We start from the raw sequence: 25938 nt of genomic DNA on the forward strand, positions 1-25938 counted from the left end.
ACTCTCGCATGATCCGCTGTTGGTGGGCGCTTTTGGTTGTCTTCCGGCCTCTGGTGGCGTCGGTAGACGGCTTCTCCCCCTTTGGGGGGGTTTAGAGCTGGCGGGGTGGGTTTCTTCCCCTGTGCTTCGTCATGTCATCTTAGTGGGTGCGTTGGACGTGGTCGATCCGCCCCATCCTTCTGGGGTTCCTGTCTGATCCTTGCAGTCATGGGCCTTTCGCATCTGCAGTTCTTCTGGACTTCTTCAGTCTGCGCCCTGGATTCTATGCCCTCCTCGGGGGACTGTTGTCTCCTGTCCGGCTACTGTTGGGGCCGGGTGCCTGGATGGTGGCCCTGGACCTCCAAGTCACTTCTTGGCACGTTCCTCTCCAGTTTTCTGGGACTGGCACAGTTAGTGGTGGGGCTTCAGGCTTGCTGCTTTTGTTGCCTTCCCTATTTTGTAATGGGCACTTGGTATATATTTTTTGCATCTTTGCCGGATCTTGTGCCCTGTCTGAGTCTGAGATTCGGTGTTTGGCCTACCTCGACGAGTGGCTTGTGTGGGCTCCTAGTCAGTCCGCTTGTCTGCTTGCCAAGGGTGTGGTTCTTTCCAGATCACCGGGGTTGGTTTCCTGGTGATCTAAAGGTCATTCTATCTGTTACCGTCCCGGGTTCGGACCTGGGTCTTGTTTAGGGCTATTGGGCCACTCGTTGTCTTTCCCTCCAGAAGTGTTACTGCGGCTGTGGTCCCGCCTTCGGCTGTACATGAGGGGGTCCCGGGTTGCTCAGCGGTTGCTTGAGCAGTTGTGCGGGAGTCTGAACTTCGACATGCTGGTCTGCCCGCTGAGTAGGGTTTGGCTTCGGTGTCTGTTTGTTTCCTTTGGAGACTCCCCTTCCGCCTCTTGCATTCGTTGGGTTCGTTCCTCTGGGGTTCTTGTGTTGGTGCTGCGTCACCAGCTTCCTCTTTGGGGTTTTCGGGGTTCCGTGCCTTGGCACCTCCCCGAGCCTTCGCTCGATGTGTTCACGGACGGGTCATCTCTCGGCTGGGGCTTTGTGACCAGTGCTCACCAGGTCGGCTGAGGTTGGTGGGGTCTGTCCGTCCGTCGGGCTCAGAGCACAGTTCGAGAGTTCGTGGCTGTCAAGTTTGCGCTTCGGTAGGTTTGGGTCACTCGGTGCTCTACCATTCGGCTCTGTTCGGACTGTTCTCTGGCGGTTCTTGCCGGAACCACAGGGGTTTGGATAACCGTGAGGTTCATGTCCAGGGTGTGTCCTGCGTCCTGGCGGACAGCTGTCCCAGTTCATTCCTCTTCGCAGATTGGCCAGTCGTTGCCGACTCGTTTTGTTGCCTCTATCGGACACATGGACTCTTGGCTGTGGACGTCTTTGAGTCGGCGTGGTCTAGGCGTCGCCCATTTTATGTGGCGCCCTTTCCCACCTGCGAGGCATTCACAGTGGATGCATTCGGCAGGACTGGTCGAGGTGGGGGTACCTGTTCCTCATCTCCCGGTCCAGCTGTTGCCTTGGGTTCTGGCTCGGTTGCAGCCCATCCCACGAGAGCAGTCCTTATAGTTCCTTGGTGGCCGGCCCAGCCATATTTTCAGACGCTGCTTGATAGGTGTTTGAACCCGGGGCGTTTTCTCACGGCTCCGCCTCTTTCGGTAGGTCGAATCGGTCCTTTACGTGACTGGTTCGGCCTTCTCCTCGGCTCTTTGCGTCTGGTATTTTGACGCGGGTATCACCATCTCTGTGGTGTTCAGGTGGTTTTGTTGACGGTGTCCCACCTGCGAGCTTCGTCTTGGCGACAGTATGACGTTTCGTACGCTTTCTCGTGTTTTGTTTCACCTCTGGCCTGCTCATGCGTCACCTGAGCTGTCCTGGTCCTTCATCAGGGTGCCTTCTTGTCTTCTCAGTTTGTGGTAGCCTCTTCAGTTCAGGTTTCTGCTCTTTAGTACTGGTGGAAGATTTGTACGTGTGCAGCCTTTCTCCGTCCTGGCGATGGTCGAGACAGCTGTTTTCTGGAGGGGTTCTTGGGTTATTGATGCTTGATTGGTTTGGCCGGGGGTGCGTCCTGTGTTGTCCGGTTGTGTTTTTTGCCGTTGCCTGCGTACCGTGTCTGGGGATGCGCTGTGGTTGATCCGGTTCCCCTCGTTCCCTATTTTCCGGGCTCGGGTCTCCTAGGTCGTCCACAGAGTTTTTCATTCTTCCAGCCTGCAGTCTGTCTTTGCGCCCGTGCTGTTCAGACGTTTGCAGCTTTTGCTGCTGTGTTGGCGACATCTAGGGTTCATTTCGGGCGCAGGGATTTGGGGGTCGCACAGGTTTTGGGCCGCCCATTCTTTATGCGTGTCTGCTCCTGTGTGTTCTTGTTGCCTTGGGTCGCAGTTTGCGACCTGTTGTCTCGGCTTTGCGTTGCAGAGTTTGTGGCGACCGCCTCCCAGGTTGGCCCTTTCTTTTCCTTCTCTTTGGGTATGAAGCTCCAGGGAGCCGTAGGGGCTCCCCACAGAAAACCAGCGTTGAATGTAATGAAACGCCATTTTCTGGGTGAGCCCCGGAGGCTCCCTGGCAACCCTCCCTCCCACCAGTCTGCGTTTTTTTTGCGTTGGTTAAAGCTTAGCTTCCGAACTGAAGCTTGGCAGCCGGCGTGGTAGGTCCGGGGCTCCCCCCCCTCCCCCTCTCGGGGCGGGGAGGGCTGCGCGGACGATCGGCGCGGCAGTAAAGTGTGATGTTTGCTTGTTTCCTTGTGATTGTAGGGAGTTTCTACCTTCTGTTCGTTTTTTTGTTTTAGTTTTTTACCATGTGGGGTTTGTTTTGTTATGCCTACCTTTCTGGGTGCCTAACCCCGGTCGATGGCAGATAGGAAAACCCCAACCACAAAGGGGTTTTCTAGGGCCATTGTTCCCTGAAACCTCTCTGAAGGGACCAGGTTCTGGCGCTGGTCCCTGGTAGGTCTGAACTCCTTAGCTAATGTCCCTGTTTAATATAACATACGTTAGCCCGATAAGCTCCAGGGAGCCTCCGGGGCTCACCCAGAAAATGGCGTTTCATTACATTCAACGCTGGTTTTTTAAAGTAGTTGTTTATATAATCCTGTAGTTAGTCAATAAGAATGATTGTGGGAACGGGCCAATAAGGCATTTTAGAAACTGCTTACAGGAATACAAGCTTTAACAAGTACGGGTGGAAACATCTCCGCTATCCTTTCCCCGTTTGGGGGGAGGAGGGGCATCCTGTGGCTCACCAGCCACTCCACCCTTGGTTCTCCTCTGATGAGTCCGGCTGCCGTAGTTGTTCTGCCCCAGTGTTTTTTCTTGGATTTATTTTGCCTTGGTGTCACTTCCTTCCACTTTCAGTGTGCATGGGCCACGAATTTTGTGCACGTGAAGCTGCATGTGCTCAGGGTTCTCTTCCCTATGTGCTCATTAGTACTTTCCCTAACACTACCGGGGTTCTCTTCTCCGGATGGAGTGTTCGGGGCTGTTCCTCTGGAGATCTGCCCCACCTTTGATAGTTTTGTCTTGGTGCAAGTCTGGGGTTTTTGCTGTCCATCTTTCCCCCCAGTTTAAAAGGTCTTTGGCTAATGGGGCATCACTGGGTATCAGCAGCTGTACTACAGCACACTGAGGTAGGTTTTTCTATCCAAGTGATCTAGGCTGGGTTGATTTAGTAGAGATCACCGGTGGCGCATCCCAGTGCCTGACGCTTCCCACTTAATTCAAGCTTTTGCACCCTGGAAATTACCCAGCAGACTCGGTGGTCCATATGGGTATAACCATCGACCTCCCTCACTACCTGTATTTGCGAAGTTCAGGATGTATATCATCTGTGCTACATGGGTTATCATGGGTTCATTCGTCCTGCCTCCACCTGCTGTCTGATGACAGCAGGTGGAGGCTGACACCTTCGACCCTGAGTCATGCGGAGCATGTTCCCGTCACGTCTCTCCTCTCCTCTCCCCAGCCCTCCTGATGATGATTGAGCTTTCCTGCAGTGACCACTCTTTGTCTTCATTTCTCTGTTACAACGGTCCAGGTTGTGTGCCTTATTAGTTGTTTTGGAGCTCTCCTGATGGGTTTTCAGGTCTTAGGAATTGGAGGTATTGGTCACTTAAACCTTGGGCTCTGCTACACCTTCTCTTCCTTCTTATCTTGAGGTTATCTTGAGATGATTTCGGGGCGTTTTAGTGTCCCCGCGGCCCGGTCCTCGACCAGGCCTCCACCCCCAGGAAGCAGCCTGTGACAGCTGACTAACACCCAGGTACCTATTTTACTGCTAGGTAACAAGGGCATAGGGTGAAAGAAACTCTGCCCATTGTTTCTTGCCGGCGCCCGGGATCGAACCCGGGACCACAGGATCACAAGTCCAGCGTGCTATCCGCTCGGTCGACCGGCTTCCTTCCCTGGTTTATTGAGTGGTGCTCTCCCTTCTTCATCTACCCCTTTCCCCATCCTTCTGGCCCCAAGGCATCTGAGGACTTCGTGGTCGGGGCAGGGTTTAGTCCGGGATGTGGCTCGGCGGTTTCGGGGGTTGCCCTATCTTAATTATTAACAGAGGCAGTTGAATGGAGGCATTTCACTACATTCACTGCTGCTTTTTATGTCAAGCATCATTTTTGCAAATGAATTAGCACTAGCTAATACTATTTTCTTACAGGCACACACCAGATATTATGTATGTGAGCAGTATGTTAGAAGTCTGGAAGAGCTTGAAGCAAGTGAAGGGGTACGCAATATCTTGAACAGTCTTTGTCGGCTCTACATCGTTCACTATATCATTCTTAATCAAGGAGATTTTCTTAAGGTTAGTATATAATTTGTGTAATTGCATTTAACTACTTTCGTATATTTTTATCAATTAGTGTAATTTTGATATTTTAGTCTATCAACCAATCAAGAGTATACAAATCTTTTTACAGCATATATTTTCTGAGGGGAGCACCTTGTTGCTCCCTGAAGCTACTGTCAGTTAGGTGCCATACTACTAGGTTTATCAGTCACGGTTGTATTGGCGTGTTGGGGGACCAGAGCCAGAACCTGGCCCCTTCACAAAGGAATGGAGTGGTGCCATTTATGTAATAAGTTATTCATTTATGCGACCCATTTATTTCCACCAGCATCGGGAAAGGCACCAATAAAGTCAGTGAAACTAAAACAAACCATTTAAGGGTTGCACATCATCCTTGATACATGGGATGGCGTGCAACCCTGCCTAGGGTGTGCGTGGCTGAACCACCTTGTTGCTCCCTTTGGCCTTTCCATTGGCTTTGAGTAGCCCGGGTTGCCTGTTATCAGCTGGGGTTACTGGCGTAATATTCCCAGTGCATGGGCATCCTGCAGGGCTAATTCACCCTGCAGGCCCCGTTGTATGGGCCTGCAACAATCTGTATGTACAACAGATCCCATAGGGATCCCATAATAGGGATATTATGGATATCTCTTCCTAGCCCACTCTTGCCTTGTGCAAATTTGAGGGTTGCTTGTCACCTGTGCCACTTGGTGACATTCATACAGTCTACTTCCGCCATGCTGCCTGTTGGGTTGGTGACACCCTCGATCCTGAGTCATATGGGACTTGTTCTCCCCATGTGCTCCAGCGTACCCATGTAACGGGGGGTGGGGAAAATAGCTCTGTCTTGTCCATTATTCCACCCCCCAGTTAACTAACGAGGCCGGGGGAAACAGCTCTCTCTAGTCCGTTATCCCGTCCCCAGTTAGCTAACTATTCTAGAGCACTCCCAGAGTTCCTAAGGCAGCCTCTCTCATTCAACACCTTGTAACCTAGGTATTTGACTACCTAGGTGCTAAGACTACAAGGCGCCGTAACTGGATCAGCTACCCGAAACTCTAGAGAGAACTCTAGAATACAGAATCATTGCCACAAACGTATAAGAGAAAACGAAAGGAAAGAAATGAATAGTGAAGTAATTAGTGAGGGTTTGGGGTGAGAGAGGTAGAGAGGTGGGAGGGGCGAGGAGGGTCATTAGTTGAAAGTGAGAGTTTAGAGAGGGGTGGAGGGAGAGGTGTAGATAGGTAGAAGTAGAAGAGTAGATAGAAGTAGATAATAGAAGTAGAAGAGTAGATAGTAGAAGACGAAATGCTGCCACCATCCATTCATGATCATTACATACAAGACAAGGAATGGAACTTGTCTGTATCACAATATTCTCAAAAGATGTTATAAAGAGATCATTATTAGTATGGTCCCATCTTTATCATGTACTCATTCTAAACCATGAAACCAGTAACCACAGAGGCTTTCTCACCTCAACTCAACTCTCTAGGGAACACAGTGAAAGACCATTTAAATAATAAATTCATAATTATATTTCCCATGAAGTATCATAATTTAGCAATTCAATTAAAATGTTCCAGTTTAATATGCAAAGTGAGTCATCATCCAAGAATTCGAGAACCCTACAACTTGACTGCCCCTGATCATCACACAACATATGTAAACACGACCAAGTCACCTTAATGTTCACTCACCGAGGACTGAGTCTAAGTTGAATAGAGAGGGGGGGGGGGTCTGTAGCTTGACAGAGACTGTCTCGCCCCTGCCGGCCGACAGCCTCCCTGCTAGGGACGTCTTCTCTGCTCTGCTGGCTCGTCTGCTGTTGCTCAATGCTTAATGCTCTCCGAGTATATATTGGGGACCCTAGTACTAACTCCGCCCACAAGTAGATAGCCTCCGGCACTACCAAGCCACTCCTTAAACGTCGGCATGTTTGAAGGCTACCAGACTACAATTATAAGCTTAGCGGAAGCAAGGTGAAATTCTCATGATCTGACCTCAGGTCACTTGAGGTCATTAACGCTTTGAGGTGTGAGATCTCAGGCCGACAAACTGGCGCCTCTCAGATCCTTGTCTGTGAGTCATGTACTCTATGTATGTATTAAACTAAACCAAACACTTTTACAGTGTTACATCTCCCCTTCTCCCCGAAATAAAGTTTTTGCAACACTGCTAAAGCAAGCTAGCTGTGTGCAACAACTTTATTAACAAAAAAAAAATACATCCTAGCTAAACAAATATACATCATCCTACTCTAAAAAATGAAATATATAGACAGACGTCCATTGTCTCTGGCTGGGCGACGTCACTGCTTGGTCTTGTAGATAGTCCTGTACCACATTTCTTCAACACAACTGCCTCCGTCGCTTCTCCGTCGTTAGCGCACAACAACCCTTGGTCAACCAGAAGCCCTTACTACTTGAACTGTGCACAGGACCGTGGAATTCGGTTGTCCCAGCTGATCTGTAATTGGCCCTACGTCAGTCACCATGAGAGACGTATATTGGGGTTCTTCACAGCTATAGGGACTACAAGTTTCGAGACCTTCATATAGTTGCCAACAGTAGAAATCCCATCCTACTCTTCTTCCTCCCTGTTGCTCCAGCACGCCTCCTTCAGAGAGCCACTTCTGACAGCCACATCAAGTCCGCACGACACAGGAAGAATCACTCAACAGAGCAACATGCTTGCAGGAGGGGCGGCCAGTTAAGGCAAACGATCCTGTCTTGCAATTACGCTCCATGCAATGATGCTGACACCAGCAAGGGACACTAGGCATCGTGTCTCACTCAGCTTGTCTTATCTTCTTCTTCTTTCTTCTCTCTTCCTTCTTCTCTCTTCCTTCTTCTCTCTTCCTCCTCCCATGGGTCTTTGACAAGCGACCTGGGGTCCATTGGGGTCTGTCCGTCCTGGGGTCCATCCTGGGTAGACCGATGTTGGTGGGACAGACTGGAGTCGTTGTTGCTCCTCTTCCATCTTTACTGGGTCGTCTGGGGTCGTCTGCAGAACGACCTGGGGTCCACTGGGGGTCCGTCCGTCTTGGGGTCCACTGGGGTCCATCCGTCCTGGGGTCCGTCCGTCCTGGGGTCCACTGGGTAGACCAATGTTGCCGACCGAGAGGGCTGCATCTTGGGGTCCCCTGGGGTGGTGGTGGTGGTGGAGCCATGACCTCCAGGTAGTGGGCTGGTCGTGGTGGTGGTGATAAACGCCCGTGAGTATGGTACACAGCAGCCGTCTCCCTCTTTTGTATGTGCGTCTCTCCTCTCTTCTGGCTCCCACCTGTGGATGAACAGAAAGGCGACAATATCGTGCTCCCAAGATGTTTGTGTGACCCTGTAGTTTGTATAGGGTTTACACAGTCCAGTCATACCGCTCTCCTCCTGGCAACGACTACACTCAAATTTTAATAATCCAATTACCCCTGAATGATATTGACTTGGTGGAACATAAAACAGTAACAGAGTAAAGTTAGAGAAGAGAGAATAAGGTCATCACTACTTTTAACTTGTCACCTAAACCAATCTCCACAATAAATATCAAAACTAATAGACAAAACACTAGCCTAACTTAACTGTACCGTTCCTAATCTTACGTACATAATTAACCGTTACTCCCACCCTTAACCTACAGCCACCTACGTGACCCAGAGTGTTTCCCTAGCTTCTCCGCCGGTCAACAACTCAAAACTGTTGCCACCCCTGTGACCAGACTATCTAACGTCGAGCGTCCCCAACGTGAAGTCTACTGACATACTAAGCCTCCCCCTAGCATGCTGTACAATACCAGTACACCTCGGGTTATTGCGTTCAAATGGAGTAAAACAGTCGATCGCAATAATCTGAGCAGAACCACCACTTAAAACTACTTAAGAACTACACCTGCCACTCCCCACTGACCTGGAGACCAGCGGTGGCTGGGTATCCCCCTGGGACATGCGAGGTCACCTGTCACACTCAGCTGACCTGCACTACCAACACCGCTAAGTTCCCAAATCACCAAATCTTATCACTAACATAAATCACTACACATGCAAGTTCTGGTGAACATTCCCTGAATACCACAAAACTCACAAAATCACTAAACACAACACCAGAGAATCACCATCTCCTAACCTGAATAAAGCTCGCTAAATCGCGAATAATAAACACATGTCAAGAACTCCCTGATAGCGCCTGAGCGGCAAAAGACACGTGGGACTGAACAATGTTAAAAGAACACCAACTACCTACAACATTGTTCAACACCGCTGCCAACATTGTAACGGGGGGTGGGGGAAATAGCTCTATCTTGTCCATTATTCCACCCCCCAGTTAGCTAACGAGGCCGGGGGAAACAGCTCTCTCTAGTCCGTTATCCCGTCCCCAGTTAGCTAACTATTCTAGAGCACTCCCAGAGTTCCTAAGGCAGCCTCTCTCGTTCAACACCTTGTAACCTAGGTATTTGACTACCTAGGTGCTAAGACTACAAGGCGCTGTAACTGGATCAGCTACCCGAAACTCTAGAGAGAACTCTAGAATACAGAATCATTGCCACAAACGTATAAGAGAAAACGAAAGGAAAGAAATGAATAGTGAAGTAATTAGTGAGGGTTTGGGGTGAGAGAGGTAGAGAGGTGGGAGGGGCGAGGAGGGTCATTAGTTGAAAGTGAGAGTTTAGAGAGGGGTGGAGGGAGAGGTGTAGATAGGTAGAAGTAGAAGAGTAGATAGAAGTAGATAATAGAAGTAGAAGAGTAGATAGTAGAAGACGAAATGCTGCCACCATCCATTCATGATCATTACATACAAGACAAGGAATGGAACTTGTTTGTATCACAATATTCTTAAAAGATGTTATAAAGAGATCATTATTAGTATGGTCCCATCTTTATCATGTACTCATTCTAAACCATGAAACCAGTAACCACAGAGGCTTTCTCACCTCAACTCAACTCTCTAGGGAACACAGTGAAAGACCATTTAAATAATAAATTCATAATTATATTTCCCATGAAGTATCATAATTTAGCAATTCAATTAAAATGTTCCAGTTTAATATGCAAAGTGAGTCATCATCCAAGAATTCGAGAACCCTACAACTTGACTGCCCCTGATCATCACACAACATATGTAAACACGACCAAGTCACCTTAATGTTCACTCACCGAGGACTGAGTCTAAGTTGAATAGAGAGGGGGGGGGGTCTGTAGCTTGACAGAGACTGTCTCGCCCCTGCCGGCCGACAGCCTCCCTGCTAGGGACGTCTTCTCTGCTCTGCTGGCTCGTCTGCTGTTGCTCAATGCTTTCCGAGTATATATTGGGGACCCTAGTACTAACTCCGCCCACAAGTAGATAGCCTCCGGCACTACCAAGCCACTCCTTAAACGTCGGCATGTTTGAAGGCTACCAGACTACAATTATAAGCTTAGCGGAAGCAAGGTGAAATTCTCATGATCTGACCTCAGGTCACTTGAGGTCATTAACGCTTTGAGGTGTGAGATCTCAGGCCAACAAACTGGCGCCTCTCAGATCCTTGTCTGTGACTCATGTACTCTATGTATGTATTAAACTAAACCAAACACTTTTACAGTGTTACACCCATTATTGTGTTGAGGTTCATAGGTTTCAGGTGGTGCCTGCTCTGCATTTAAGATTTTCAGTGTTGCAGTGGTCTAGGTTGTGTGCCCAGTTGGATGCCCCGGATCTGCCTCACCAAGTGTTCCAGGGACTCAGATTTAAGGGTGTCGATCACCTTGACTTTGGTTCCATCCATTCCAACCTCTTCTTTTTCCCAGTGGGCTGCCTTCGTTCTTCTCCTCTTCCCCCCTGCTTCTGGATCAGAAGTGTCTGAGAACTTAGGTCTCGAAACAGGGTTTAGCTCAGGATGTGGCTTGGGGGGGATCTAGGATTGGCTCCTTCCATTGCAGGTGCAGAGGTAGTTGAGCCTCTTGGTCCCACAAAAGTTTCCATGTTTTTCCAGCTGATCTCTTCCTTCAAAGCTGTTTCTTTGGACTCTGCTTTTCTTTCCCAGGCAGTAGGCATGGATGAGAGCTCTGCTCCAGGTCTCTCTTCTGTGGTTCCTGGAGCTCAAGGAAAGTTGGAGTAGAGTTCTTGGGTTCCATTTGATGCAGTTTGATTGAGCCAGGGCATCATCTGCTGTTGGTCAATGTGAGTTCTCTGTGGTGCCAGCAGTAATGTTGGATGCGCTTCCTCAAACCTCTCCCTCATTATTTGGTCGGCACCATGTTCACTCTGCTCAGAAGGCTGCCTCTCATGGTTTGTGCCAGCCCTTTTGCAAGTCTTCCCTTTGACAGAGCAGTGGAGCAAAGGCTAGCTCGGTTTGCAATCTTTTGGTCCCACTATTTGTGGGCTTTTCAGGTCATGTGTTGCAGCGTGCAGTGGGGTTGGTCAGTTCCATCTCCTTCAGAAAGTTCCAGGATTTTGGGGCAGGTCTAATTTCCTGACTTTTGTAGAGTCGTCTCAGAGTGGGTGTAATCAGTTGTAGTCAAAATGACCTCATCTCTTTGGTGGGTTTTCCACTTGTTTCCAGTCCTGAAACAGGGTTATTCGGACTTCCGGTTCATTCTCGGTCTTTCCTGATTGAACCAGTTCATTCTTTGCCCCTCCTTTCTGATGACTACTTTGTCCCAGGTCCATCTCACTCTCGAGCTGGATGCTTGGACAATTTCCCTGGACCTCTAGAACGCATATTAGTATGTCTCTATTCATCCGGGGTTCAGGGATTCATTAGGTTTCATAGTGAGGCAGCAGGCTTACTGCTTTTAGGATCTCTCATTTGTGCCAAATCTGGCATCTCACATTTTTAGGAGGTCGTGGCTTAAGAGGTCGAAATTCGAACAAAGTCTTGGTGGCCAGGTATCTTGTGAATGTCTCTGGTCTTCAGCAGCCTTGTGTCACCTTGGGTCGTGTGTCTCGGCTGAGGGGTTTTGTCTTCGGATTGATACCTGCAGTGCTGCCTTCTTCCTAGTAAGTGCCCTTTATTGTCCTTCTCCATGAGTAGTTAACTTCAGGGAGCCAACAAGGCTCACCTCCCAGAAAACCAGCGTTGAATGTAATGTAACGCCAGTTTCTTCGTGAGCCCCAGAGGCTTCCTGACACTTTCCCTTCCCGAGGGTGTCGGTGTGTTTCATCATCATAGAATTGGCAGTAGGTATGCCTCCTTCATTCCTCTAAACAAGGGAATTAAGGGAGGCTCTGGGGCTCACCCAGAATTTGGCGTTTCATTACATTCAGTGCTGGTTTTATTCCATTCAATGCTGATTTTTTCTCCATTGTTAGGCATTGAGAGGAAACATTTTTTGACAATAATCTAATTTATAACTAATTATCTCATCTGTATGACATTGTGACAGAGTGGTGCACTGTCGGGAGAGAACATGAGTCTGCTAGAAGGGGAGCTGTGTGACCTGTTAGCACTCCTACGGCCCCAGGCTGTACCCCTTGTTGATGCATTCAACATGCATGACCTCCTCCTTAACTCAACATTGGGATCCTGGGATGGAAATGTTTATCAAAGGTAGGTACAGGAAAGCAAATTTTAATGTGCAATTTAAAATCTTTCAAAATTTTTAGATCTTTATCTTAAATATTAACAATGTTTTAATTGTCATCTTTTCTGGTGGAAGCCCCTTGTGGGTCCTTGAAACTACTAGCACACATAGTAATGTGTCATCTACTAGGTTGTATCAGCTGCGTGATTCTATTGGCTTACCAGGGACCAGCGCCAGAACCTGACCCATTCACAGAGGTGTAGGGTGTAGTGGCATTTATTTATTTCATCCACCGCTGGAGAAGGCAAGCAGAAAGTCAGTGAGTCAGAATAAACCACCGCTGGCTTGAATAAAGACTACATCCTCAAGATCTGGTGAAACAACTCTCCCAGTTATATAAAGAAATTATTTAAATTTCTTTAACCACAGTGCAGAGATTATTGTGAAATTTCCCCTGTGCGCATGAAATAACGTGTTCCCAAAAAATTCTTTTTTCTTCGTAAAATGATAAATTCCCTTCCATGAACATTTCTATGTAAAAATAAATAACAAATTCCACTTTGGTTGTGAGGACGTGGACAAGATGCGCTGTGATGTCATCAGGGCCTGGTCGCCTGTGCGTGACTCACCCAGACATGGTCGCGCGGGCCATTCAAGCACTGGGTGTTATCGCAAATATATTTTCAATTATTTGTTCTATGTATTTCCAATGCGGTTTTATTTGTTTTTTATTGTATATGATGCATATTTGTGTCCTTTACAATATGTATACAGTAGAACGTTCATAATGTTCCATGGAACTGTGATACAAGTGTCAGTAATGTGTCCACAATAAATGTTTATTGTCGCAGTATTACTTGTTAAAAATTCACTAAAATTACAATATGTACAGTTTCACACACTATTTACACAGTAACACACTGTATTACACACTCAGTACTTTGGAAGTGAGTAATAATCAATGAAGTAGTCCTTGGTACACAGCGCGACTTCTCTTTCGTTGCACCCGGTACAGATAGATTTTCGCTTCCTGTTTCTTCGTTCTGTGTGCTTGCAAATAACCCACTGATGTACACCTTTGGCATTAGTACCTGTAGGTGGTATGTAGCCAAGCTTGTAAAATGTAAGGTAGTCTTGAAAAGATTACAGGAAAAGATCAATTTGTAAGGTAGTCGTGAAAAGATCGCTATGTAAGGTCCCATACAGGAAGAGATTCAGCCACCCTCAAAGAGTGTCCGTCAATGTAAGAGATTCAACCAGCCTCAAAGAGTGTCTGTCAGTCAAGAAGAGATTCAGGTATTCCTGAAAATATCTATGGAAAACACAACCATGGAAGCCGCTAACACTGTTCGTCTATGCTACTTGTATCAGATGCATCATCACTGAATGCAGAAAACGATTCATCTATGTATCGTCTAAATAAATTGGAGATAGCATAGCATAGGTGGGCAAGGATGGCGCTCAGAGCTACAATTGGATATGCTCGCTGTATCGTCCTCATAAGTTCTGAATCACTTGCATCTGACCTTTGTGGTAGGTCCTTATTGCACCTAGCTTCACCAATATTATGACCCTCATGTTCTTCAAACAATAAGGTTTGAATTTCACCGACAGAACTTGATCTTTCAACATCACGTCGGACAGGTGTTTGGGAGCCAGAGGCGCGTGTGCCACCGCACACATTTAGAATGGGTACGAATAAATAAAAAAGAGCTTTCTCAGTTGGCGCAGTTTCCCATCGACCGAGAATACTCGGTTGGCGCAGTTAATTAAGTGGTTAAACTAGTGCAGGCTTGTTCATCTCAACTAACCCACTCATTTCGGGGGGGAGGGAAGAGGCAGCTCATGGTCACCTGAAGTCTCCACCCCTCAGTTCTATGCTGATGTAGTGTTTGCCTAGTCACCTTTCTCCTGCTCTGTCTCTAGTGTTCTTGTTTTCAGCTAAGTAGTAGTTTTTGCCCTTGTAGCAGTTCATGTGCATAGGGTTCTTTTACCTGTGTGCTTCCTAGTGCTCGCTTGCACTGCCAGGGTTTTCTTCCCTCAGAGGTCCTCCTAGCTTGTGTTGGCCCTCTCCCAGGGTGTTAGGTGTCTCAAAACTTTCCTGTCTTCCCTCGGGTCAGGAGTGACATTGGCTGGTCGGTCAGACTGGGTATTCACATACTACATTGTAGTGCACAGAGGTCGGCCTTCACCGCCATGTTGACAGGTCTATGTTGGCTTACTTAGTTCATTTTCTATATAAATATTATATATCATAACGAATCAATAATAATCATCAATTAAAGGTTTGGCATAACATCCCAGTGTCCTGCTTTGTTAAGCCCTTCAGGCCCCTGTAAATTCCCTGCAGGCTCGGGGATCCTATGGGTATTCCTCCAAACATGCTCTCACTTTGTGAGAGTTTGAGGGATGCACATTGTCCATGCCATGTGACGGCATTCAGTCAGTCTGCCCTTGCTGGATGCTGGTTGAGTCAATGATACGTCAACCCTGAGTTGACAGTCCTGTTGGGGTTTCCCTAACTGACAATGGCAATGAGGTACCTCCTCTCACCCCCCCCCTCCCCCCAACCTCAAACCACTGGGGAAGGTGGGGCAAACAAGCTCTTCATGCTCTCCATGATTCCGAGAGACTTCAATTGTTTGATTACATAGTTCCCCCTCCCCGCTCAGCTCGTTGTCGCCGTGTGGGGGCTTCGTGGGCGGCTGCTGGAGTGTGATGCTCCTTAGGACAGTCCTCTGTCCTTTTCTAGCCTTGTGCTCCTGCTGCCGTCCTCTCCAATTCTGCTGGGCACCTTTTCCATTTCCTTCTGTTTCGTTTTTCTCCCCCCTCTTCTCCTATCTGCTTGCCGTTTCCTGCCGACTTTTTGCTCGTTCTGGTTCTTCCATGGACTTCTTCTATTTTGACGCCCGGGTGCTTGAGGAGGCATACTCATGCACCCGTAGAACTGCAGTACCCGACGTCGAGAGCGAGGGGAACCTTTTATTGTCAATCCCCACTTCGTCACTGAACCCGATCTCGACGGACTGTCGGTTTCTTAAGGTGGCGTTTGTGGGGCGTATACTCACGACGCACCCCTAGGAGGCCCCGACAAGATCGGCGATAGCTTCTTGTTGGGTGTCCTGCCTCTAATTGTGGCTCCATGGTGGGTGTGGGGGCACATTCGTGAGTGAATTCTTAATTTCGTCAAGATGATAACCCCTGTTTCGGCTGCTTCTGGCTTACCTTTTCAGGCTCGTGGGGTGGGCGACCAAGCCCCCGAGTCGGTCCGTATTGGAAGACCGGGCTCTGTAGCCTCCGCTGCATTGGGCCCCGACCTTGCTCCTCCTTTGGCCTCTCTGACTCCTTCCCCTGGCTCCCCTCCCTCCTCTGTGGTTGGGTCGAGCCCCAAGCCCCCAGTGGTGACTACCTCGTCCCCTGGCGCGGCTCCTTCTCTAGTTGTAACTACTGCGCCTTTTAACCCCTCTCTCTCTGGGGGTTCTCACCGCCGTCTTCGTCACGGCCGCCCTCGCTCGATTCCTTCCAGTTCTGCTACCTATCAAGCCTTGTTTGGTCCCGCTTCGTGGGCCAAATATTTTGATCTCCTCCCTCTTGATTCTGCGCCTCCTGACGATTTCTCCCTTCATCGACATCTCATTGATTCCGTGGATGCCTCCATTACTTTCAACCCCACTCGTCTCGGTACACGTGTCGTTGCTGCTCCTTCTCAGGATGCTGCTTCCCGCTTGGCTGCCTTATCCTGCCTTGGCGAGACCCCCGTTCGGGTCTCGAAGAACGCTCAATTGAATGCCAGTGTTGGCACTATTTTGCTCCCGCCCCATGTTGCAACCGGTGTTCGGGACCTGCGCGACTGCCACGACGATATTCGCCATATCCTCGCTGCCCAGGGCCATTCTATTCTCCAGGTGGACACGTTTACTCGTCCCCCTCGTGGTAGTCGCCGTCAACCCCTCCGGGTTGTGAAGATTACCTTTGATGGTAGGACCCTTCCACCCTCTGTCATTCTTGCTGGTGCCAGGTGCTCTGTCCAGGAGTACATTCCTTCTCCTCGGCTCTGCAACAAGTGCTGGAGGTTTGGGCATGGTGCCCTCCGCTGCTCCGGGACTGTCTCTCTCTGTCCTTTGTGTGGTGGCGAGGGTCACTCTAAGTCGGAGTGCACTTCTCCCCAGGCTCGTTGCCTCAACTGCGGTGAGGCCCATCCTACCTTCTCCCGTGCGTGTGTCCATTACAAGCTTGAGGCAGCCGTCCTCAACCTGAAGCACCGGGAGCGTTTATCTTTTCCTGAGGCGAGGCGCCAGGTTCGCCGGCTCCCGCCTTATGCTAATATCTCTTATGCTCGTGTGTTGCGCTCTTCCTCTCCTCGTCCTTCCCGCCTTCCTCAGACTCACAACCGTTTCCGGGCCTTGGACCCTGATGCGCCCACTGCCCCCTCCTCTGTTCCTTTGGGTTCTCTCCCGAAGGATCCTCCTCCTGGTCCTCTGTCTGGGGTTCCCCTTCCTTCTACCCGGTCTGTCGTGTCTTCTGTGTCTTCTTCCTCGTCCCCCTCCGATCCTCCTTCCCGTCCTCTTCCTCCATCTATTGGCTCTCCCCACCGCCTGTCGGTGCGGGCGGATGTCCATCGCTCTCCTAACGGCCGTCGTGTGTGCTCTCGTTCGGCTTCTCCTGTTGAGACACTGGAATCCGTTGCCCGGTACGTAGTTGCTGGGACACCGGTCTCTTTAAGTCAGAAGCGTAAGCCTGGCTCCTCTCCTTCCTCTTCCCCGGCGGGTAAGAAGGCTTCGCTTTCTTCCTCAGCTCCTCCTTCTGGCTCTGTTGCTCCTTCCCCTCCCGTTTCAGTGGTTGCGCCCCCTGTTCCTGCTATGGAGGTTTCTTTGGCCCCTGCTTCCCTTTCGGTTGCTGCTCTTGCTGGGGTGCGCTCCCCTCTTTCTACTCCCCCCTCCTCCTGCTGCTGTCCTTGACGGCTCCTCTCCGTTGTCTCCTCCTCTTCCTCCTCCTCCTCCAGACCCTGCCCGCCCACCTCTGCTCTGTTCTCCCGTTTCCTTCCCTCCGTCTTTGCTCAGTTTACCCATGCCCCCTAACCCTGACTTTGCTGACCCTGATCCCGACCCTGATATTCTTTAACGTGCTCTGTTGGTCTTTCGCCTTTGTTTCTTCCTTGTTCTCTGTTTTTGTCCTTTCTCTTCTCGTCGTTGTCCATTCTTCAATGGAACGTTCGAGGTTATTACGCCAATTTCCTCGAACTCCAACTTCTGATTTCGCGGTTTTCGCCCCTTTGTGTCTGTCTCCAGGACAGACACAAAGGGGTGCTTGGTGCTCGTCCTGGTCGTTTTCGTGGCTATTCCTTTCTCTCCCCCTCCCCCAGCCATTGCTGGGGCTTCTAATTCTTCTGCTCTTTTGATTCGGGCTGATGTTCCCTTTGTTCCTTTACTTTTTCCTTCGCCTCTCCATTGTTCTGCTGCTCGTATCTTTGTGGGGAAATGGTACACAGTTTGTTCCATTTATCTCCCCCCGAGTGTCCCGCTCTCTCTTCCTGATTTGAAACACCTCCTGGACTCCTTGCCGGAGCCTGTGCTCCTGCTGGGTGACTTCAATTGTCGTCATTCTCTTTGGGGTGACGTTCTGACGAATACCCGGGGTCGCCTCCTTGAGCCGTTTCTCCTCTCTTCTTCCCTGTCTCTTCTGAATTCTGGTGAGCCCACTCATTTGGACTCTCGGACTCGCACCCTTTCTTGTCTTGATCTTTCTCTCTGCTCTTCTTCTCTTTACTTAGATTTCACGTGGCAGGTTCTTGATGACCTCCATGGAAGTGATCATTTCCCCATCCTTGTTTCCTTTTTCTCTTTTCGCCCTTCCCTCTCTTTCCCTAGGTGGCAGTTTGCTAAGGCAGACTGGACCCTATTTACCCTCAGTGCTGCTCTCCCTGACCTCTCCCTTCTGCCTCTCTCTCGCGCTCTCCTCCTTTTTCATGACACTGTCTTCAACGCTGCCCTCCGCTCTATTCCTCGTTCTTCCTCTCGGGGTCCACGGAAGTGCGTTCCCTGGTGGAATGCGGACTGTGCTCGGGCTGTCCGCTGTAAGCGTGCAGCCTGGAAGAGGCACCGCCGTAGGCAGACGACCGATTCTTTTCTTTTCTTTCGGAAAGCGAGTGCGGTGGCCCGTAGGGCCATCCGTACGGCTAAACGTGAATGTTGGGCATCTTATGTCTCAACAATTACGTCCGAGACCCCTCTGGCCCAGATCTGGAAGCGTATCCGCAAGATAGCGGGTAAGTTCGTTCCCGATGTTTCACCGGTCCTTCACCTCCATGCTACTCTTGTGGCGGACCCGTTGCAGGTCGCTTCCGAACTGGGTTCCCATTTTTCTTCTGTTAGCTCTGGTCTTCATCTTCCCCAATCTTTCCTTCTTCGTAAACCTGTCCTTGAGTCTCGTCCTTTAGATTTCTGCACTCATCTTCAGCTTCCCTATAATGATCCCTTCTCTCTCTGAACTTCGTTCTGCCCTGGCCCTCTGCGGTTCTACGGCGGCGGGCTCCGATGGTATTCATTATGAGATGCTTCGCCATCTCCCTCCGAGCACGTCTCAGTATTTACTGAGTCTGTATAATCGGATCTGGGAGTCGTCGTCAGTCCCTGAGGACTGGCTCGATGCCGTTGTCCTCCCTGTTCGCAAACCGGGGTCTCTGGGTACTTCCCCTAAGGACTTTCGCCCTATTGCTCTCACAAGTTGTGTCTGCAAACTCTTTGAACGTATGGTTAACGTTCGTCTGATGTGGTTCCTGGAACACCATCACCTCCTCTCCCCTTCTCAATTTGGTTTCCGCAAGTGCCGCAGCACGACAGATGTCCTGGTGAACTTGGAGGTCTATATTCGTACTGCTTTTGCTGCGAAGACCTCCGTTGTTGCCGTCCTTTTTGACCTAGAAAAGGCTTACGACACCACTTGGCGTTATCATATCCTATCTCAACTTCATTCTTTTGGCCTTCGTGGTCATCTCCCTCTCTTTCTCCGCAGCTTCCTCTCTCGTCGTTCCTTTCGGGTGCGCCTTGGTACCGCTCTCTCTCCCTCTTTTCAGCAATACGAAGGTGTGCCCCAGGGTAGTGTTCTGAGCACTACTCTTTTTCTTGTTGCCCTCAATGGTCTTCTTTCCTCTCTTCCTTCTGGTGTCTTCTCCGCTCTCTATGTCGATGATCTTACCCTTTGTTGTCAGGGTGATGATTCGCCTCTCCTTCAACGCCGGCTTCAACTTGCAATTGATGCCGTGTCGTCTTGGGCCACAGGTCATGGCTTCAAGTTCTCTACTTCTAAGACTTGTGCCATGACTTTTACGCGGAAACGGGTTGTTCTTCGTCCCTCTTTGTCACTTTATGGTCATCCCCTTGAATACAAAGATTCCGCGAAGCTTTTGGGGTTATTCCTTGACACTCGTTTGTCTTGGTCTCCCCATATCTCTTACCTCCGTGTTGAGTGCTCTAAGGCCCTTACCCTCCTTCGGGTCTTGTCCCATACTTCTTGGGGGCAGATAGGCGCACTCTCCTTGCTTTACATTCCTCTCTCGTCCTGTCTAAGCTCGATTATGGTTGCCCTGCTTACTCGTCTGCTTCTCCTTCTACTCTTCGCCGTCTTGATGCACCATACTGGGTTGCGCCTCAGTTCTGGTGCCTTTCGTTCGACTCCCATCCTTAGCTTGTATGTTGACACTGGCTTCCTGTCTCTCCAGGACCGCCGTGATCGCTACTGTCTTCGCTATCTTGCGCGGTCCTTGCAACATCCTTCCTCTCGCCTCTGTCGTGCTTTAACTTTTACCCCTCCTGCGGTTCCTGTTCCTCTTCACCACCTCCCTCTTTCTGTCCGGTTATCTCGCCTACAGGATTCTCTCTCCGTTCGTATTTCTGATGTTTCTCCTCGTGTTGTTCCTTCTTTGCCCCCGTGGAGGGTCCCTCTTCCGCGGTTTTGTACTTCCTTGACCCGTATCACTAAAGCTTTTACCCCTCCTACGGTTCTAAAACGCCTTTTCCTCGAGCACTTTTCTTCTCACTCCCGCTCCGTTTCTGTCTTCACCGATGGGTCTAAGTCAGCGGACGGTGTTGGCTACTCTGTTGTTTTTCCTGATCGCACTTATATGTGTCGCTTGCCTCCAGAGACTAGCATCTTTACAGCAGAACTTTATGCTATTCTCTATGCTCTTCGTCTCCTGCTTTCTCGTTGTCAGTCTTCCTTTGTGGTTGTTGTTGACTCTCGTAGTGCCCTCATGGCTCTCGGGTCCTTTAATCCGGTTCATCCAGTAGTTGTCGAGATCCAGCATTGGCTGTTTCTCGTTCACAGTAAATTTAAGTCGGTTGAGTTTTGTTGGGTTCCCAGCCATATTGGTGTGTCTTTAAATGAGCGTGCGGATGCTGCCGCTAAGGAAGCTGTCCGCTCTTGTCCCATCTCTCGTAAAGGCATTCCGTATTCCGACTTTTACCCAGTTATCCATTCCTCAGTTCTTACCCGTTGGCAGGCTTCTTGGTTGTCTGTTACTGGTAACAAGCTACGTACTCTTAAATGTTGTGTTTCCTCGTGGCCGTCCTCCTTCCACCGTAACCGGCGGTGGGAAATAGCTCTGGCGAGGTTGCGTATTGGCCATACTCGCTTAACCCATGGTCACTTGATGGAGCGCCGCCCTGCTCCTTATTGTCCTAGTTGCATTGTCCCTCTTACGGTCGTGCATGTCCTTCTTGAATGTCCTGACTTCCAGGACGAGCGTGTGTCTTGCTTTCCGACCGCCCCTCGCGGTCACCTGTCCCTCGATAGAATTCTTGGTGACTCGGATACTTTTGATATCGTTCGCCTTATGCGTTTTTGTTCTTGTATTGGCATCCTTGGTGATATTTAGCGCCCTCTGATTATTTTGCGTATTTGATGGTGCTACATAGCCTTCCCGGTTTGGTGCCTTCTTTTGATAATTACTTACTTACTTGATTACATAGTTGGGGTGGGTTTTGAGGTGTTGGTCTCTTCTGAAGTCAATAGTGGTTTGTTTTGACTCACTGACTTTCTGGTTACCTTTCCCAGTGAAGTGGCAAAAATATGTCGCAAATCTTGTGACTTTCAGTGGGCCAGTTTTCCCCGGTGCTCGTCTGCAGTAGGCTTATAGAACTCCATGGCTGATGTGACTTAGTAGATGGTGTCATCTCAGTAGCTTCAGGCAGCCAAAAGGGGCTCCCCCAAAAAAGTGTTTATTACATTCACCGCTGGATTTTTTGTTTTATTTCATAAGTACTGTACACATTTTCAGTTACAGTACTGTACAGCATAATATAATTAAGGATGTTAACTCCAATGAATTTTAACTGCTATGTATTACTCTTCACCAGACTGTATGATGAAGCTCAGAAAAGCCCACTGAATAAGACGGACGTGCCCAAGGCATACTACAAATACCTTCGTCCATTGTTAAAGTCAAGCTTATAAGCCGCTATAAAAATTTCCAGTGCATGTGCTTCGGAAATCCATTCAGCTAACTCTTTAGTTGCTGAATTAAATATGTTAACACTGAATATTTACTGTAGAGAAGAAACCAGCATTGAATGTAATGAAATGCAAATTTCTGGGGAACTCCAGTGGCTCCCTGAAGCTACTACATACTGATGTGGTATCATCTATTCGGTTGCATTAGCTGCAGACTTCTATAGGCCTACCTGGGACCAGAACCAGAACCTGGCCCCCCTCAAAGAGGTGCAGGGAGCAGATGACATTTATTTTCGCCACTAACCATGGAAGGCAGCCAGAAAGTTAGTGAAGCAAACCACTGCTGGCTTCAATAGAGACCAAAACATTGAGACCTATCAATAGTACTCCCCCAACAATGAAACAAACGCTCAAATTTTCACGGAACTAGCACAAGCTCATTCTCCCTACCTTCCTCGTACATTTGGGACAGGGGGGAGGAGAGGTCACCAGCCAGTGATCGACCCAACAGGTCACTGGCTGGTGACCTGATCCACAAACTCAGTTCTAGGGGCAGATGTTGGCACCCATCTGATGACCTTGGATAGATCAGGGAGCTACCAGGGCTTACCCAGGAAGTCATGTTTCATTACATTCAATGCTGAATTTCTAGGGGAAAGTCCCATGAGGCTTCCTGAAACTAACTACCCAAGGTGAAGAAAAAGAAACAGACATGCCAGGGAACAGGGAGTAAAGCAGGAATCAAGACGAAGAGGAGACACCTGACTGAGACACTCGACCCAAGGCCACACAAGGGCACTAGAGCCCAGGAACATTATCAATATACCAGGTCACCAGAACTCTTGATAGGCCCCCAAAACTCCCAGGGCCAAATATCAGCCAGGACATGACTTTGAACACTGTTGAGAGTGCTGCATATGGCCTAACAACATGGTGATGAGGGTAGACCGCAGGAGGATTAGATGGAAAAACATAGCAGACAACCTGAGACAAAATGAACCTGAAAACAGGGCCAAGGCAACAGGGTTAGTCCACAAGGCATTTACCAAGGCAGAAATGATGGCACAAAGGAAGCAGCAGAGAGTCGCCACTGGACAATGTGCAAGATGCACCCCCAACTGAAATATCCAAGTATCAACGACCAAAGGACCCCCTTCAGAAGCCAACCGACATGTACTCCACTAGAAAAGGAAGATCTAGATGCAAATGAACAGTGTAAAGGCACGAGCTTCTAAGCCGTACCCTAGAGTACAAGCTATCGAAAACCGTCCTTATTGCTTAGAGACCAAAAGGTCACCAGGGTCTGCAATATACTAATTCTAACAGTACTCCAATAATCAATGAACATTATATTGTAGAATGTCCCATACTGACTGACTTTCGCCCTCCTGGGCTAAGGTATGCTGAACTCTGTAATTACTATATGAGTACTGGAACATTTGATGATATATTGGACTTGTACCCAAGATTGACCTTGTAATGTATCAATTATACAATGTATGTATGTGATGTAACTATATAACCTGAGCTTGTAAAAGCACCTTAATCACCTTCAGTGATTAAGTGCTTAATTGCACACTAGTTTCTTTATCAGCTATCTTACCCTGTTAGAGTAAAAGAGACAAATGTATGTAATTACCTAAGTGTAATTACCTAAGTGTAGTTACAGGATGAGAGCTACGCTCGTGGTGTCCCGTCTTCCCAGCACTCTTTGTCATATAACGCTTTGAAACTACTGACGGTCTTGGCCTCCACCACCTTCAAAAAATATGGTGACCGTGTGAACACCGACTCCGACCTCACAGTCTGACCACGACGCTTCCTTATATTAACTTATTAATATACACTTAACTTGTTCCAACCGTCTACCACTCTATTTGCGAAGGTGAATTTTCTTATATTTCTTCGGCATCTGTGTTTAGCTAGTTTAAATCTATGACCTCTTGTTCTTGAAATTCCAGGTCTCAGGAAGTCTTCCCTGTCGATTTTATCAATTCCTGTAACTATTTTGTATGTAGTGATCATATCACCTCTTTTTCTTCTGTCTTCTAGTTTTGGCATATTTAATGCTTCTAACCTCTCCTCGTAGCTCTTGCCCTTCAGTTCTGGGAGCCACTTAGTAGCATGTCTTTGCACCTTTTACAGTTTGTTGATGTGCTTCTTAAGATATGGGCACCACACAACAGCTGCATATTCTAGCTTTGGCCTAACAAAAGTCATGAACAATTTCTTTAGTATATCGCCATCCATGTATTTAAATGCAATTCTGAAGTTAGAAAGCATAGCATAGGCTCCTTGCACAATATTCTTTATGTGGTCCTCAGGTGATAGTTTTCTATCTAGAACCACTCCTAGATCTCTTTCTTTATCAGAATTCTTTAAAGATTTCTCACATAATATATAGGTTGTGTGGGGTCTATGTTCTCCTATTCCACATTCCATAACATGACATTTATTAACATTAAATTCCATTTGCCAAGTGGTGCTCCATATACTTATTTTGTCCAGGTCTTCTTGAAGGGCATGACAGTCATCTAAATTTCTTATCCTTCCTATTATCTTAGCATCATCAGCAAACATGTTCATATAATTCTGTATACCAACTGGTAGATCATTTATGTACACAATAAACATCACTGGTGCAAGAACTGAACCCTGTGGTACTCCACTTGTGACATTTCTCCATTCTGATACATTGCCTCTGATTACTGCCCTCATTTTTCTATCAGTCAGAAAATTTTTCATCCATGATAGAAGCTTACCTGTCACCCCTCCAATATTTTCCAGTTTCCAGAACAACCTCTTATGTGGAACTCTGTCGAAAGCCTTTTTTAGGTCCAGATAGATGCAGTCAACCCAACCATCTCTTTCCTGTAATATCTCTGTGGCTCGATCATAGAAACTGAGTAAATTCGATACACAGGATCTTCCAGATCGAAAACCATACTGTCTGTCTGATATTATATCATTTCTCTCTAGGTGTTCTACCCATTTAGTTTTGATTAGTTTTTCCAATACTTTCACTATTACACTTGTCAATGATACAGGTCTATAATTGAGGGGGTCTTCCCTGCTGCCACTTTTGTAGATTGGAACTATGTTAGCCTGTTTCCACCCGTCTGCTACGATTCCTGTACACAGGGATGCCTGAAAGATCAGGTGAAGTGGAATGCTGAGCTCAGATGCACATTCTCTCAGAACCCATGGTGAAACGCCATCTGGGCCAGCTGCTTTGTTCTTACCGAGCTCCTTGAGCATTTTTTCCACTTCGTCTCTAGACACCTCTATGTGTTCTATGTTGTTCTCTGGAATTCTTATTGTATCTGGTTCCCTAAAGATTTCATTTTGTACAAACACACTTTGGAACTTTTCGTTTAGTGTTTCACACATTTCCTTTTCATCTTCCGTGAATCTATTTCCCATTTTCAACCTCTGAATATTATCCTTTACCTGCAATTTGTTGTTTATGAATTTATAGAATAGACCTGGTTCTGTTTTACATTTGTCCGCAATCCCTTTTTCAAAATTTCTTTCTGCCTCTCTCCTCACTGCCGTGTAGTTGTTTCTCGCATCTTTGTATCGCTGGTATGTTTGGGGGTTCGGCCTCTTCCTGTATTGATTCCATTTTTGTGTCTTTCGGTCTCTAGCCCTCTCGCAATTTCTATTGAACCAATCCTGTTTCCTAGTTCTGCATCTCTGTTTTGGTATAAATTTTTTTGTGCCTTTATCATATATTTCACAAAACTTGCCATACATCTCATTCACTTCCTTGCCTAGCATCAAGTCTGTCCAATTATACTCACTAAAAAAATTTCTAAGGTCACCATAATGTCCTCTCCTGAAGTCTGGTTTTTCAACTGCTTCAACCTCCTTATTTTCTTCCAGCTTATAACGCATTGCATACTTTATTCCCAAAAAGACATGGTCACTTTTACCCAAGGGAGGAAGGTACTGAATGTCAAATATCTCTTCCTCCTTCCTGGTAAATATCAAATCTAGCATGGAGGGAACGTCCCCTTCCCTCATCCTCGTAGCTTGTTTAACATGTTGATACAAGAATGTTTCCAGGATGAGGTCTACAAATTTACAGGTCCAAAAATCTTCTGTTTTAGCTTCATATGCTTCCCAGTCTATGGATTTCAAGTTGAAGTCACCGACTATCAACAGTCGTGATCTATCGTTATCCGCTCTCGCTATAATCTCTCTCATTATTGTTATAAGACCTTCACGTTTACTATCTAG

General features: G+C 48.0%; 1 protein-coding gene across 3 annotated transcripts in view; it reads left to right on the plus strand.

Moving 5' to 3' along the window:
* Nucleotides 1-24107, plus strand: part of LOC123746864 (peroxisomal acyl-coenzyme A oxidase 1-like) — an 85104-nt gene extending 60997 nt beyond the window's left edge. For 2 of the 3 annotated variants that reach the window (XM_069321664.1, XM_069321663.1), the window contains exons 13-15: nucleotides 4626-4772; nucleotides 12112-12275; nucleotides 21603-24107. In XM_069321664.1, coding sequence (XP_069177765.1) covers nucleotides 4626-4772; nucleotides 12112-12275; nucleotides 21603-21699 — 408 coding nt within the window. In that variant the 3' untranslated portion in view covers nucleotides 21700-24107. The remainder of the gene's footprint in view (nucleotides 1-4625; nucleotides 4773-12111; nucleotides 12276-21602) is intronic. The other variant, XM_069321662.1, reaches the window with a different exon arrangement.
* The last annotated feature ends 1831 nt before the right edge of the window (nucleotides 24108-25938 follow it).

The sequence above is a fragment of the Procambarus clarkii genome, chromosome 10 (genome assembly GCF_040958095.1).
Source record: "Procambarus clarkii isolate CNS0578487 chromosome 10, FALCON_Pclarkii_2.0, whole genome shotgun sequence".
Lineage (NCBI taxonomy): Eukaryota > Metazoa > Arthropoda > Malacostraca > Decapoda > Cambaridae > Procambarus > Procambarus clarkii.